This window comes from Oncorhynchus gorbuscha, unplaced genomic scaffold (assembly GCF_021184085.1).
Source record: "Oncorhynchus gorbuscha isolate QuinsamMale2020 ecotype Even-year unplaced genomic scaffold, OgorEven_v1.0 Un_scaffold_40:::fragment_4:::debris, whole genome shotgun sequence".
NCBI lineage: Eukaryota > Metazoa > Chordata > Actinopteri > Salmoniformes > Salmonidae > Oncorhynchus > Oncorhynchus gorbuscha.
In genome coordinates this window covers 77,701-95,676 of record NW_025745251.1, presented here as the reverse complement: position 1 = coordinate 95,676, position 17,976 = coordinate 77,701, and the positions used below count along the sequence as shown (strand labels likewise).

At 46.2% G+C, this 17,976-nt stretch overlaps 1 protein-coding gene across 1 annotated transcript in view; it reads left to right on the top strand.

The window, feature by feature from the left end:
- LOC124018156 (calsyntenin-2-like) overlaps positions 1-17,475 on the top strand; it is a 156,097-nt gene extending 138,622 nt beyond the window's left edge. The window contains exons 14-15 of the mRNA XM_046333424.1: positions 14,027-14,211; positions 15,376-17,475. Of these exons, the coding sequence (XP_046189380.1) occupies positions 14,027-14,211; positions 15,376-15,540 (350 nt within the window). The 3' untranslated portion in view covers positions 15,541-17,475. The remainder of the gene's footprint in view (positions 1-14,026; positions 14,212-15,375) is intronic.
- Positions 17,476-17,976: the final 501 nt, after the last annotated feature.

Sequence of the window (17,976 nt, the reverse complement as noted above, 5' to 3'; positions counted from 1 at the left end):
ACTCTATACCCCACACACAGCTCACTATAGAATCATCAGTCTATACACCACACACAACTCACTACATAATTATGAGTCTTTTCCCCACACACAGCTCACTACAGAATCAGCAGTCTATACCCCACACACAGCTCACTGCAGAATCATCAGTCCATACCCCACACATAGCTCACTACAGAATCAGCAGTCTATACCCCACACACAGCTCACTGCAGAATCATCAGTCCATACCCCACACATAGCTCACTACAGAATCAGCAGTCTATACGCCACAAACAGCTCACTACAGAATCAGCAGTCTATACCCCACACACAGCTCACTACAGAATCAGCAGTTCATACCCCACCCACAGCTCACTACAGAATCAGCAGTCTATACCCCACACACAGCTCACTACAGAATCAGCAGTCCATACCCCACCCACAGCTCACTACAGAATCAGCAGTCTATACCCCACACATAGCTCACTACAGAATCTGCAGTCCATACCCCACCCACAGCTCACTACAGAATCAGCAGTCTATACCCCACACACGGTTCAGGTAAGACTGTAGAATCATCACTCTATACCCAACACACAGCTCACTATGGAATCATCAGTCTATACACCACACACAACTCACTACATAATCATGAGTCTATACCCTACACACAGCTCACTACAGAATCATCAGTCCATACCCTACCCACAGCTCACTGCAGAATCATCAGTCCATACCCCACACATAGCTCACTACAGAATCAGCAGTCTATACCCCACACACAGCTCACTACAGAATCATAAGTCTATACACCACACACGGTTCAGGTAAGACTGTAGAATCATCACTCTATACCCCACACACAGCTCACTACAGAATCTGCAGTCTATACCCCACACACAGCTCACTACAGAATCTGCAGTCCATACCCCACCCACAGCTCACTACAGACCCAGCAGTCTATACCCCACACACAGCTCACTACAGAATCTGCAGTCCATACCCCACCCACAGCTCACTACAGACCCAGCAGTCTATACCCCACACACAGCTCACTACAGAATCTGCAGTCCATACCCCACCCACAGCTCACTACAGACCCAGCAGTCTATACCCAACACACAGCTCACTACAGAATCTGCAGTCCATACCCCACCCACAGCTCACTACAGAATCAGCAGTCTATACCCCACACACAGCTCACTACCGAATCTGCAGTCCATACCCCACCCACAGCTCACTACAGAATCAGCAGTCTATACCCCACACACAGCTCACTACAGAATCAGCAGTCCATACTCCACACACAGCTCATAACAGAATCAACAGTCTATACCCCACATGCAGCTCACTACAGAATCAGCAGTCTATACCCCACACACAGCTCACTACAGAATCAGCAGTCCATACCCCACCCACAGCTCACTACAGAATCAGCAGTCTATACCCCACACACAGCTCACTACAGAATCATTTACATTACATTACATTTAAGTCATTTAGCAGACGCTCTTATCCAGAGCGAATCAGCAGTCTATACCCCACACACAGCTCACTACAGAATCAGCAGTCTATACCCCACACACAGCTCACTATAGAATCATCAGTCTATACACCACACACAACTCACTACATAATCATGAGTCTATACCCCACACACAGCTCACTATAGAATCATCAGTCTATACACCACACACAACTCACTACATAATCATGAGTCTATACCCCACACACAGCTCACTGCAGAATCATCAGTCCATACCCCACACATAGCTCACTACAGAATCAGCAGTCTACAACCCACACACAGCTCACTACAGAATCATCAGTCTATACACCACACACGGTTCAGGTAAGACTGTAGAATCATCACTCTATACCCCACACACAGCTCACTACAGAATCTGCAGTCTATACCCCACACACTGCTCACTACAGAATCTGCAGTCCATACCCCACCCACAGCTCACTACAGACCCAGCAGTCTATACCCCACACACAGCTCACTACAGAATCTGCAGTCCATACCCCACCCACAGCTCACTACAGACCCAGCAGTCTATACCCTACACACAGCTCACTACAGAATCTGCAGTCCATACCCCACCCACAGCTCACTACAGACCCAGCAGTCTATACCCCACGCACAGCTCACTACAGAATCAGCAGTCTATACCCCACACACAGCTCACTACAGAATCAGCAGTCTATACCCCACACACGGTTCAGGTAAGACTGTAGAATCATCACTCTATACCCCACACACAGCTCACTATAGAATCATCAGTCTATACACCACACACAACTCACTACATAATTATGAGTCTTTTCCCCACACACAGCTCACTACAGAATCAGCAGTCTATACCCCACACACAGCTCACTGCAGAATCATCAGTCCATACCCCACACATAGCTCACTACAGAATCAGCAGTCTATACCCCACACACAGCTCACTGCAGAATCATCAGTCCATACCCCACACATAGCTCACTACAGAATCAGCAGTCTATACGCCACAAACAGCTCACTACAGAATCAGCAGTCTATACCCCACACACAGCTCACTACAGAATCAGCAGTCCATACCCCACCCACAGCTCACTACAGAATCAGCAGTCTATACCCCACACACAGCTCACTACAGAATCAGCAGTCCATACCCCACCCACAGCTCACTACAGAATCAGCAGTCTATACCCCACACATAGCTCACTACAGAATCTGCAGTCCATACCCCACCCACAGCTCACTACAGAATCAGCAGTCTATACCCCACACACGGTTCAGGTAAGACTGTAGAATCATCACTCTATACCCAACACACAGCTCACTATGGAATCATCAGTCTATACACCACACACAACTCACTACATAATCATGAGTCTATACCCTACACACAGCTCACTACAGAATCATCAGTCCATACCCCACACACAGCTCACTACAGAATTATCAGTCTATACCCCACACATAGCTCACTACAGAATCAGCAGTCTATACCCCACACACAGCTCACTACAGAATCATGAGTCCATACCCCACACACAGTTCACTACAAAATCAGCAGTCTATACCCCACACACAGCTCACTACAGAATCAGCAGTCCATACTCCACACACAGCTCACTACAGAATCATCGGTCTATACACCACACACAGCTCACTATAGAATCATAAGTCTATACCACACACACAGCTCACTACAGAATAAGCAGTCTATACCCCACACACAGCTCACTACAGAATCATCAGTCTATACCCCACACACGGTTCAGGTAAGACTGTAGAATCATCACTCTATACCCCACACACAGCTCACTACAGAATCTGCAGTCTATACCCCACACACAGCTCACTACAGAATCTGCAGTCCATACCCCACCCACAGCTCACTACAGACCCAGCAGTCTATACCCCACACACAGCTCACTACAGAATCTGCAGTCCATACCCCACCCACAGCTCACTACAGACCCAGCAGTCTATACCCCACACACAGCTCACTACAGAATCTGCAGTCCATACCCCACCCACAGCTCACTACAGACCCAGCAGTCTATACCCAACACACAGCTCACTACAGAATCTGCAGTCCATACCCCACCCACAGCTCACTACAGAATCAGCAGTCTATACCCCACACACAGCTCACTACCGAATCTGCAGTCCATACCCCACCCACAGCTCACTACAGAATCAGCAGTCTATACCCCACACACAGCTCACTACAGAATCAGCAGTCCATACTCCACACACAGCTCATAACAGAATCAGCAGTCTATACCCCACATGCAGCTCACTACAGAATCAGCAGTCTATACCCCACACACAGCTCACTACAGAATCAGCAGTCCATACCCCACCCACAGCTCACTACAGAATCAGCAGTCTATACCCCACACACAGCTCACTACAGAATCATTTACATTACATTACATTTAAGTCATTTAGCAGACGCTCTTATCCAGAGCGAATCAGCAGTCTATACCCCACACACAGCTCACTACAGAATCAGCAGTCTATACCCCACACACAGCTCACTATAGAATCAGCAGTCTATACCCCACACACAGCTCACTGCAGAATCATCAGTCCATACCCCACACATAGCTCACTACAGAATCAGCAGTCTATACGCCACAAACAGCTCACTACAGAATCAGCAGTCTATACCCCACACACAGCTCACTACAGAATCAGCAGTCCATACCCCACCCACAGCTCACTACAGAATCAGCAGTCTATACCCCACACACAGCTCACTACAGAATCAGCAGTCTATACCCCACACACAGCTCACTACAGAATCAGCAATCTATACCCCACACACAGCTCACTACAGAATCAGCAGTCCATACCCTACCCACAGCTCACTACAGAATCAGCAGTCTATACCCCACACACAGCTCACTACAGAATCAGCAGTCTATACCCCACACACGGTTCAAGTAAGACTGTAGAATCATCACTCTATACCCCATACACAGCTCACTACAGAATCAGCAGTCCATACCCCACCCACAGCTCACTACAGAATCAGCAGTCTATACCCCACACATAGCTCACTACAGAATCAGCAGTCTATACCCCACACACAGCTCACTATAGAATCATCAGTCTATACACCACACACAACTCACTACATAATCATGAGTCTATACCCCACACACAGCTCACTATAGAATCATCAGTCTATACACCACACACAACTCACTACATAATCATGAGTCTATACCCCACACACAGCTCACTGAATAATCATCAGTCCATACCCCACACATAGCTCACTACAGAATCAGCAGTCTACACCCCACACACAGCTCACTACAGAATCATCAGTCTATACACCACACACGGTTCAGGTAAGACTGTAGAATCATCACTCTATACCCCACACACAGCTCACTACAGAATCTGCAGTCTATACCCCACACACTGCTCACTACAGAATCTGCAGTCCATACCCCACCCACAGCTCACTACAGACCCAGCAGTCTATACCCCACACACAGCTCACTACAGAATCTGCAGTCCATACCCCACCCACAGCTCACTACAGACCCAGCAGTCTATACCCTACACACAGCTCACTACAGAATCTGCAGTCCATACCCCACCCACAGCTCACTACAGACCCAGCAGTCTATACCCCACGCACAGCTCACTACAGAATCAGCAGTCTATACCCCACACACAGCTCACTATAGAATCATCAGTCTATACACCACACACAACTCACTACATAATCATGAGTCTTTTCCCCACACACAGCTCACTACAGAATCAGCAGTCTATACCCCACACACAGCTCACTGCAGAATCATCAGTCCATACCCCACACATAGCTCACTACAGAATCAGCAGTCTATACGCCACAAACAGCTCACTACAGAATCAGCAGTCTATACCCCACACACAGCTCACTACAGAATCAGCAGTCTATACCCCACACACAGCTCACTACAGAATCAGCAATCTATACCCCACACACAGCTCACTACAGAATCAGCAGTCCATACCCTACCCACAGCTCACTACAGAATCAGCAGTCTATACCCCACACACAGCTCACTACAGAATCAGCAGTCTATACCCCACACACGGTTCAAGTAAGACTGTAGAATCATCACTCTATACCCCATACACAGCTCACTACAGAATCAGCAGTCCATACCCCACCCACAGCTCACTACAGAATCAGCAGTCTATACCCCACACATAGCTCACTACAGAATCTGCAGTCCATACCCCACACACAGCTCACTACAGAATCAGCAGTCCATACCCCACCCACAGCTCACTACAGAATCAGCAGTCTATACCCCACACACAGCTCACTACAGAATCAGCAGTCTATACCCCACACACAGCTCACTACAGAATCAGCAATCTATACCCCACACATAGCTCACTACAGAATCTGCAGTCCATACCCCACCCACAGCTCACTACAGAATCAGCAGTCTATACCCCACACACAGCTCACTACAGAATCATCAGTCTATACCCCACACACGGTTCAGGTAAGACTGTAGAATCATCACTCTATACCCAACACACAGCTCACTATAGAATCATCAGTCTATACACCACACACAACTCACTACATAATCATGAGTCTATACCCCACACACAGCTCACTATAGAATCATCAGTCTATACACCACACACAACTCACTACATAATCATGAGTCTATACCCCACACACAGCTCACTGCAGAATCATCAGTCCATACCCCACACATAGCTCACTACAGAATCAGCAGTCTACACCCCACACACAGCTCACTACAGAATCATCAGTCTATACACCACACACGGTTCAGGTAAGACTGTAGAATCATCACTCTATACCCCACACACAGCTCACTACAGAATCTGCAGTCTATACCCCACACACTGCTCACTACAGAATCTGCAGTCCATACCCCACCCACAGCTCACTACAGACCCAGCAGTCTATACCCCACACACAGCTCACTACAGAATCTGCAGTCCATACCCCACCCACAGCTCACTACAGACCCAGCAGTCTATACCCTACACACAGCTCACTACAGAATCTGCAGTCCATACCCCACCCACAGCTCACTACAGACCCAGCAGTCTATACCCCACGCACAGCTCACTACAGAATCAGCAGTCTATACCCCACACACAGCTCACTACAGAATCAGCAGTCTATACCCCACACACGGTTCAGGTAAGACTGTAGAATCATCACTCTATACCCCACACACAGCTCACTATAGAATCATCAGTCTATACACCACACACAACTCACTACATAATCATGAGTCTTTTCCCCACACACAGCTCACTACAGAATCAGCAGTCTATACCCCACACACAGCTCACTGCAGAATCATCAGTCCATACCCCACACATAGCTCACTACAGAATCAGCAGTCTATACCCCACACACAGCTCACTACAGAATCAGCAGTCTATACCCCACACACAGCTCACTACAGAATCAGCAGTCCATACCCTACCCACAGCTCACTACAGAATCAACAGTCTATACCCCACACACAGCTCACTACAGAATCAGCAGTCTATACCCCACACACGGTTCAAGTAAGACTGTAGAATCATCACTCTATACCCCACACACAGCTCACTACAGAATCAGCAGTCCATACCCCACCCACAGCTCACTACAGAATCAGCAGTCTATACCCCACACACAGCTCACTACAGAATCATCAGTCTATACCCCACACACGGTTCAGGTAAGACTGTAGAATCATCACTCTATACCCAACACACAGCTCACTATGGAATCATCAGTCTATACACCACACACAACTCACTACATAATCATGAGTCTATACACCACACACAACTCACTACATTATCATGAGTCTTTTCCCCACACACAGCTCACTACAGAATCAGCAGTCTATACCCCACACACAGCTCACTGCAGAATCATCAGTCCATACCCCACACATAGCTCACTACAGAATCAGCAGTCTATACGCCACAAACAGCTCACTACAGAATCAGCAGTCTATACCCCACACACAGCTCACTACAGAATCAGCAGTCCATACCCCACCCACAGCTCACTACAGAATCAGCAGTCTATACCCCACACACAGCTCACTACAGAATCAGCAGTCTATACCCCACACACAGCTCACTACAGAATCAGCAATCTATACCCCACACACAGCTCACTACAGAATCAGCAGTCCATACCCTACCCACAGCTCACTACAGAATCAGCAGTCTATACCCCACACACAGCTCACTACAGAATCAGCAGTCTATACCCCACACACGGTTCAAGTAAGACTGTAGAATCATCACTCTATACCCCATACACAGCTCACTACAGAATCAGCAGTCCATACCCCACCCACAGCTCACTACAGAATCAGCAGTCTATACCCCACACATAGCTCACTACAGAATCTGCAGTCCATACCCCACCCACAGCTCACTACAGAATCAGCAGTCTATACCCCACACACGGTTCAGGTAAGACTGTAGAAGCATCACTCTATACCCCACACATAGCTCACTACAGAATCAGCAGTCCATACCCCACCCACAGCTCACTACAGAATCAGCAGTCTATACCCCACACATAGCTCACTACAGAATCTGCAGTCCATACCCCACCCACAGCTCACTACAGAATCAGCAGTCTATACCCCACACACAGCTCACTACAGAATCATCAGTCTATACCCCACACACGGTTCAGGTAAGACTGTAGAATCATCACTCTATACCCAACACACAGCTCACTATAGAATCATCAGTCTATACACCACACACAACTCACTACATAATCATGAGTCTATACCCCACACACAGCTCACTATAGAATCATCAGTCTATACACCACACACAACTCACTACATAATCATGAGTCTATACCCCACACACAGCTCACTGCAGAATCATCAGTCCATACCCCACACATAGCTCACTACAGAATCAGCAGTCTACACCCCACACACAGCTCACTACAGAATCATCAGTCTATACACCACACACGGTTCAGGTAAGACTGTAGAATCATCACTCTATACCCCACACACAGCTCACTACAGAATCTGCAGTCTATACCCCACACACTGCTCACTACAGAATCTGCAGTCCATACCCCACCCACAGCTCACTACAGACCCAGCAGTCTATACCCCACACACAGCTCACTACAGAATCTGCAGTCCATACCCCACCCACAGCTCACTACAGACCCAGCAGTCTATACCCTACACACAGCTCACTACAGAATCTGCAGTCCATACCCCACCCACAGCTCACTACAGACCCAGCAGTCTATACCCCACGCACAGCTCACTACAGAATCAGCAGTCTATACCCCACACACAGCTCACTACAGAATCAGCAGTCTATACCCCACACACGGTTCAGGTAAGACTGTAGAATCATCACTCTATACCCCACACACAGCTCACTATAGAATCATCAGTCTATACACCACACACAACTCACTACATAATCATGAGTCTTTTCCCCACACACAGCTCACTACAGAATCAGCAGTCTATACCCCACACACAGCTCACTGCAGAATCATCAGTCCATACCCCACACATAGCTCACTACAGAATCAGCAGTCTATACGCCACAAACAGCTCACTACAGAATCAGCAGTCTATACCCCACACACAGCTCACTACAGAATCAGCAGTCCATACCCCACCCACAGCTCACTACAGAATCAGCAGTCTATACCCCACACACAGCTCACTACAGAATCAGCAGTCTATACCCCACACACAGCTCACTACAGAATCAGCAGTCTATACCCCACACACAGCTCACTACAGAATCAGCAGTCTATACCCCACACACAGCTCACTACAGAATCAGCAGTCCATACCCTACCCACAGCTCACTACAGAATCAACAGTCTATACCCCACACACAGCTCACTACAGAATCAGCAGTCTATACCCCACACACGGTTCAAGTAAGACTGTAGAATCATCACTCTATACCCCACACACAGCTCACTACAGAATCAGCAGTCCATACCCCACCCACAGCTCACTACAGAATCAGCAGTCTATACCCCACACATAGCTCACTACAGAATCTGCAGTCCATACCCCACCCACAGCTCACTACAGAATCAGCAGTCTATACCCCACACACAGCTCACTACAGAATCATCAGTCTATACCCCACACACGGTTCAGGTAAGACTGTAGAATCATCACTCTATACCCAACACACAGCTCACTATGGAATCATCAGTCTATACACCACACACAACTCACTACATAATCATGAGTCTATACCCTACACACAGCTCACTACAGAATCATCAGTCCATACCCCACACACAGCTCACTACAGAATTATCAGTCTATACCCCACACATAGCTCACTACAGAATCAGCAGTCTATACCCCACACACAGCTCACTACAGAATCATGAGTCCATACCCCACACACAGTTCACTACAAAATCAGCAGTCTATACCCCACACACAGCTCACTACAGAATCAGCAGTCCATACTCCACACACAGCTCACTACAGAATCATCGGTCTATACACCACACACAGCTCACTATAGAATCATAAGTCTATACCACACACACAGCTCACTACAGAATCAGCAGTCTATACCCCACACACAGCTCACTACAGAATCATCAGTCTATACCCCACACACGGTTCAGGTAAGACTGTAGAATCATCACTCTATACCCTACACACAGCTCACTACAGAATCATCAGTCCATACCCCACACACAGCTCACTACAGAATCATCAGTCTATACCCCACACATAGCTCACTACAGAATCAGCAGTCTATACCCCACACACAGCTCACTACAGAATCATGAGTCCATACCCCAAACACAGTTCACTACAAAATCAGCAGTCTATACCCCACACACAGCTCACTACAGAATCAGCAGTCCATACTCCACACACAGCTCACTACAGAATCAGCAGTCTATACCCCACACACAGCTCACTACAGAATCAGCAGTCTATACCCCACACACAGCTCACTGTAGAATCATCAGTCCATACCCCACACACAGCTCACTACAGAATCATCAGTCTGTACCCCACACACAGCTCACTACAGAATAATCGGTCTATACCCCACACACAGCTCACTACAGAATCAGCAGTCTATACCCCACACACAGCTCACTACAGAATCAGCAGTCTATACCCCACACACAGCTCACTGCAGAATCATTAGTCCATACCCCACACATAGCTCACTACAGAATCAGCAGTCCATACCCCACCCACAGCTCACTACAGAATCAGCAGTCTATACCCCACACACAGCTCACTACAGAATCAGCAGTCCATACCCCACCCACAGCTCACTACAGAATCAGCAGTCTATACCCCACCCACAGCTCACTACAGAATCAGCAGTCTATACCCCACACACAGCTCACTACAGAATCTGCAGTCCATACCCCACCCACAGCTCACTACAGAATCAGCAGTCTATACCCCACACACAGCTCACTACAGAATCAGCAGTCCATACCCCACACACAGCTCACTACAGAATCCGCAGTCCATACCCCACCCACAGCTCACTACAGAATCAGCAGTCTATACCCCACACACAGCTCACTACAGAATCTGCAGTCCATACCCCACCCACAGCTCACTACAGAATCAGCAGTCCATACCCCACACACAGCTCACTACAGAATCATCGGTGTATACACCACACACAGCTCACTACAGAATCAGCAGTCTATACCCCACACACAGCTCACTACAGAATCAGTCTATACCCCACACACAGCTCACTACAGAATCATCGGTGTATACACCACACACAGCTCACTATAGAATCATAAGTCTATACCACACACACAGCTCACTATAGAATCAGCAGTCTATACCCCACACACGGTTCAGGTAAGACTGTAGAATCATCACTCTATACCCCACACACAGCTCACTGTAGAATCATTAGTCTATACACCACACACAGCTCACTACAGAATCGGCAGTCTATACCCCACACACAGCTCACTACAGAATCAGCAGTCCATACCCCACACACAGCTCACTACAGAATAATCAGTCTATACCCCACACACAGCTCACTATAGAATCATCAGTCTATACTCCACACACAGCTCACTATAGAATCATCAGTCTATACTCCACACACAGATCACTATAGAATCATCAGTCTATACTCCACACACAGCTCACTATAGAATCATCAGTCTATATCCCACACACAGCTCAGGTAGGACTTAACCATCAAGCCTGATAATTCTGTTCCAGACCAACATTAGCACACCTAATTCAATGAATCAGAGCAGTTGATGAGTCGAAGTGGGTGTGTTCATAGATCTTCAGGACTAGGATCTTCAGAACCCAGTGAGTCCACTCTATTGCTAGCACAGAGACAGTGATACATCTTAGCTAAAAAACAGAGAGAGAGGCTGGTGAAAAAGACCCTACAGATCTCAATCTTGAACATCGCCTCCCAATTTCGGCTTTCTGTTAATTATTTATTCAACCCTAATGGATGGCTTAGTGTCCTGGGGAGCTCTGTGCCCTACCACTGCTTTTAAATATTGGGAAAGAGCAGGTGTGTGTGTGTGTGTGTGTGTGTGTGTGTGTGTGTGTGTGTGTGTGTGTGTGTGTGTGTGTGTGTGTGTGTGTGTGTGTGTGTGTGTGTGTGTGTGTGTGTGTGTGTGTGTGTGTGTGTGTGTGTGTGTGTGTGTGTGTGTGTGTGTGTGTAAATAGCTACTATTGTTGAAGAGAGAGTGATGCAGAATTCTGCAAAAATATCCTCTGTGTACAACGTAGAACACCAAATAATGCATGCAGAGCAGAATTAGGCCGATACCCACTAATTATCAAAATCCAGAAAAGAGCAGTTAAAAACCCCAAACAGCAAGCAATGCAGGTGTAGAAGCACGGTGGCTAGGAAAAACTCCCTAGAAAGGCCAAAACCTAGGAAGAAACCTAGAGAGGAACCTGGCTATGTGGGATGGCCAGTCCTCTTCTGGCTGTGCCGGGTGGAGATTATAACAGAATATGGCCAAGATGTTCAAATGTTCATAAATGACCAGCATGGTCAAATAATAATAAGGCAGAACAGTTGAAACTGGAGCAGCAGCATGGCCAGGTGGACTGGGGACAGCAAGGAGTCATCATGTCAGGTAGTCCTGGGGCATGGTCCTAGGGCTCAGGTCCTCCGAGAGAGAGAAAGAGAGAATTAGATAGAGCACACTTAAATTCACACAGGACACCGAATAGGACAGGAGAAGTACTCCAGATATAACAAACTGACCCTAGCCCCCCAACACATAAACTACTGCAGCATAAATACTGGAGGCTGAGACAGGAGGGGTCAGGAGAACAACACAATTAGACCCAACCAAATCATGAGAAAACAAAAAGATAATTACTTGACACATTGGAAAGAATTAACAAAAAAACAGAGCAAACAAGAAAGCTATTTGGCCTTAAACAGAGAGTACACAGTGGCAGAATACCTGACCACTGTGAATGACTATGTACAGACTCAGTGAGCATAGCCTTGCTATTGAGAAAGGCCGCCGTAGGCAGACCGGGCTCTCAAGAGAAGACATGCTATGTGCACACTGCCCACAAAATGAAGTGGAAACTGAGCTGCACTTCCTAACCTTCCTGCCCAATGTATGACCATATTAGAGAGACATATTTTCCTCAGATTACACAGATCCACAAACAATTTGAAAACAAATCCGAGAGAGAAAGAAAGAAAGAGAGAGAGAGAAAGAAAGAAAGAGAGAAAGAAAGAGAGAAAGAAAGAGAGAAAGAAAGAGAGAAAGAAAGAGAGAAAGAGAGAAAGAAAGAAAGAAAGAAAGAAAGAAAGAAAGAAAGAAAGAAAGAAAGAAAGAGAACAGGGAGGAGGGATGAGAACGATTTTCCCAGTAGTGTCTTTAATGAGGTGAATAATGTACATTGTTCTGTTAGGAGACCATACACACCCTCTAGCAACATTCTGTGTGCATTCATGTATATATACTGAGGGGGCTTTTACATGAGAGAGATCAATGGCTATGGATTGGTCTTTAAAAAATCTCTCTCGGTCTGTGTGTGTAATAAGGAGGCAGACTGAATCAATTGACCAATTAAAAGAGTCCTCTGTAGCTGAATGAACACACACATTTCTAATATCTTCTCTGAATGACAGAGAGAGAAGGCAGGGTGGTGATCTTATTTTGAAAGTACAGATCAGCATTCAACAGATAAACATTACAGATCAAGGACTGTGTGTGTGTGTGTGTGTGTGTGTGTGTGTGTGTGTGTGTGTGTGTGTGTGTGTGTGTGTGTGTGTGTGTGTGTGTGTGTGTGTGTGTGTGTGTGTGTGTGTGTGTGTGTGTGTGTGTGTGTGTGTGTGTGTGTGTGTGTGTGTGTGTGTGTAATGCACCCATTATGTGTGTGTACATACAACTAAGATATTTTGGTTGTGTGCATAACCAAATATTTGTAATGCGTGTGGGTGCACCATGTTACTTAACATACATTAACATTACCTTTCCCCAAGGAGTCCCCAGTGCTGCCACAGTGGTGATAGTGATCTGTATCGCCGCCCTGGTGGTGGTGGTTGTGCTAGGCATCTACCGTATTCACCTGACACACCAACAGGAGGGCAGGAGCTCAGACACAACCAAGGAGGGAGAGCTGGACTGGAACGACTCAGCGCTCAATATCACAGTCAATCCTATGGAGGTAAGGGGAAGAGGGGGACTGAAAACAAAACCGTGGGGGAGAGGCGAGGGAGGAATAAAGGAAGGAAGGTGAGTGTTGTAGGGACCAGATTTTGGAACAGCCTTAAGGGCAGTAAGTAGGAGGAGGCAGCAGGATCAGGGGCAAGATACTGTCCAGTATATTAACAGTGAAAGGTGGTTCCAGGTGAATGACAAGATCCTATGAATAGTTACATAATCTTTACAGAATACAGGTTTGAATAGAAATCAAAACCCTCAGCCTCAATCAGGCCTACCCTGCCAAACCAATAGAAGCAGGTTGGGGCATACCAGGTTATGGACAGCCTCCAAAACAGCTCACATACCAGAGCTAGAACATCCCTCCAGCTCACAGCTCATAGGTGAAACAGGTACCTTTATACCTATGGCCCCTCCTTATGGACCATACCATTACACATGGTGCTCTTTACCCATTAAATCATGTTAACAGGCATCTTCATTATATTACATATTACATCGAAATAAACATCTTAAACATTCCTGGCTTATCCTCAATGCGTGAAATCTTTAAATGAATGAATACACATTTCATAACAATAGTTCTGCAACCTGCGTATGGTCCCATTACGCACGGACATGATAGACAAGACATGGAGCTCCGAGATGAGCCAACTTCAAACACAGGACACATTACAATATGGAAATAAACTAACTTCTTTCTCGTCAGTGGAGCAGGAGTCCATGTGCACCTGAACATGGCATCCACTTGGAGGATTGCAAAAGGGTCAATTAATGCATTTAAATATGAAACTGAAATTCGTCACAATGCAAATTGACCAAACATTTGCTCGACACACAATTAGCCTTACGCACAATAAATAGCCATGATACTGGCAAAAGAGGGAAATAACAACAGTATACACCTTTATAATAAATGAATTACTAGATATATAGGGACACATGAATGCACTAAACACGGGGAATTCAATAATTAGTGATGAGAGGTACTGAGTCAGCTTTGTCAGTGAGAAAGGTGAGATTGGACTGAAATAGAGTGAGTACCTGAAGATAGAGGGCAGAGGGAGGGAGGAATGGGACATAGTGAAACAGAGTAGGATACACAAGGGCCACAGTAATCAGCTCCAGAGCCTGTAACACACCTGTTGCCTCTCTGTGCCCCATGCAGAGCTTCCAGGAGCCCCAGGGAGCTGAGGAAGAGGCCAGTGAGGAGGAGGAGGAGGAAGATGAAGAGGATGACATCACCAGCACAGAGTCAGACGACAGCGAGGAGGAGGAGGTTCAAGGAGCTCCCAGGGTACAACAGAGCAGCAAGAGGGGCCAGCTGGACTGAATAAAATTATACATACATACTGATATACACACTGATGCACACACATACACACTGATGTATATACACACACACGCTGAGGCGTCAACATACTCACTACTATAAAATAAATTGTTCAAGTCATGAGACTACCTGAGATTTCTCTGAGTTGAGGTAACATCTCCCCCTACTGGTGAAAAAAGGAAATGGTATTAAGAATAGAATGAGCACTAAAGTGAAAACACACACACACACAACACCAGTCTGAATTTAAAAAGACTCCTTTCCTTTATGTCAAACTATGTGGTGTTAACTAAAGGCTACCCTGTGGTACTCCAATGCTGTAATACTATCCTGTGGTCTTGAGTACCTCAGACCTCAAGCCCTCGTCCACAAGCTGAAACCTTACCTACTGTTTTTTACTGAGACTGTGAAAAAAAGACAACAAAATGTGAAAATACTGTATACAACTGAAATTGCTTGTCAAACATCTGTTTTCCACCTATTTTTTCAGGGTCTAAAATCTTGTCTGAGAAACTGTGGTCCTATAGGTCGCTGTGATCTTTTGTAATGGTAACAACCAACTAATGAAACAAATACCAAATGATAGTCTTTGGGTGGAGTTTTCCTTTAAGATGGTACAGTCCAGTATAGGGGAACACCTTCGATCCTTACCTTGATACACTATATTGCAAGAGTATGTGGACACCCCATCAAATTAGTGGATTTGGCTATTTCAGTCACATCCGTTGCTGACGGGTGTAAAAAATCAAGCCCACCGCCATGCAATCTCCAAAGACAAACATTGTCAGTAGAATGGCCCTACTTAAGAGCTCAGTCACTTTCAACATGGCACCGTCATAGGATGTCACCTTTCCAACAAGTTAGTTCATCAAATTTCTGCCCTGCTAGAGCTGCTCCGGTCAACTGTAAGTGCTGTTATTGTGAAGTGGAAACATCTAGGAGCAACAACAGCTTAGCCACAAGGGGAAGGCCACAGAAAGGGACCGCCGAGGACTGAAACTGAAAAAATTATGTCCTCGGTTGCAACACTCACTCCCGAATTCAAAACTGCCTCTGGAAGCAAAGTCAGCACAATAACTGTTTGTCGGGGGCTTCATGAAATTGGTTTCTATGGCCGAGCAGCCACACACAACCCTAAGATCACCCTGTGCAATGCCAAACATCAGCTTGAGTGGTGTAAAGCTCACCACCACTGGACTCTGGAGCACTGGAAAAATGTTCTCTGGAGTGATGGATCACTCTTCCCCATCTGGCAGTCCGACAGACGAATCTGGGTTCCAGTAGAACGCTACCTGCACAAATGCGTAGTGCCAACTGTAAAGTTTGGTGGAGGAGGAACAATGGTCTGGGGCTGTTTTTCATGCATCGGGCTCGGCCCCTTAGTTCCAGTGAAGGGAAATCTTATCGCTAAGGAATACAATGCCATTCTAGATTATGCTATGCTTCCAACTTTGTGGCAACAGTTTGGGAAAGACCCTTACCTGTTTCAGCATGACAATGCCCCCGTGCACAAAGCAAGGTTCTCACGCAATTGCACACCCTATAGAACTGTTGTGCAACATGAGCTCATGGGCTCTCATTAAGTGTTTGATTAGATTTGCGAATACATTTACATTGATGTGAGAGTGATTAGAGGGACAACAGAGTGCTGAGGACCAGGCAGTTAGCAAGTTTGGTAGACTACTAATTACCATCAGCAGCATAAGAGCTTGGAGAAGCCTAATTACCATGACTAAGCGGTCATTTGGAATTTGACTGCCTTCATGACTCGTGACCGACAGTGTGGCGGTAATAAGGTCACCGCAACACCCCTACATACAGAAATGGTTTGTTGAGATCGGTGTGAAAGAACTTGACTGGCCTGCACAGAGCCCTGACCTCAACACCATCTAACACCATTGGAATGAATTGGAATGCCGACTGCAAGCCAGGCATAATCTGCCAACATCAGTGCCCAACCTCACTAATGCTCTTGTGGCTGAATGGAAGCAAGACCCTGCAGCAATGTTCCAACATCTAGTGGAAATCCTTCCCAGAAGAGTGAAGGCTGTTATAGCAGCAAAGGGGGGACCAACTCCATATTAATGCCCATGGTTTTGGAATGAGAAGTTTGACGAGCAGGTGTCCACATACTTTTGGTCATGTAGTGTATCTGTGTTCAGTATATCATACCTTTTGTCTATTGCATCAAATTAAAAATTAAGACAAAATAAGAAAAACTTTTTTGCATTGATTTGCAATATTTTAATACCTGAAAAATATGTTGAGTTTATTGCAATGGAACATATTTGATTTATCACTGCGTATTTAAGCCTGGATGATGTGTCTAGGTGATTTTACACTTGGTGTAACCAATGGCACTAAACAATCTTTGTTTTTTTGATTGGTGTCCTTTTGGAGATGTTGTAGTTACTTGAGGCATAATCATGCAGTTGC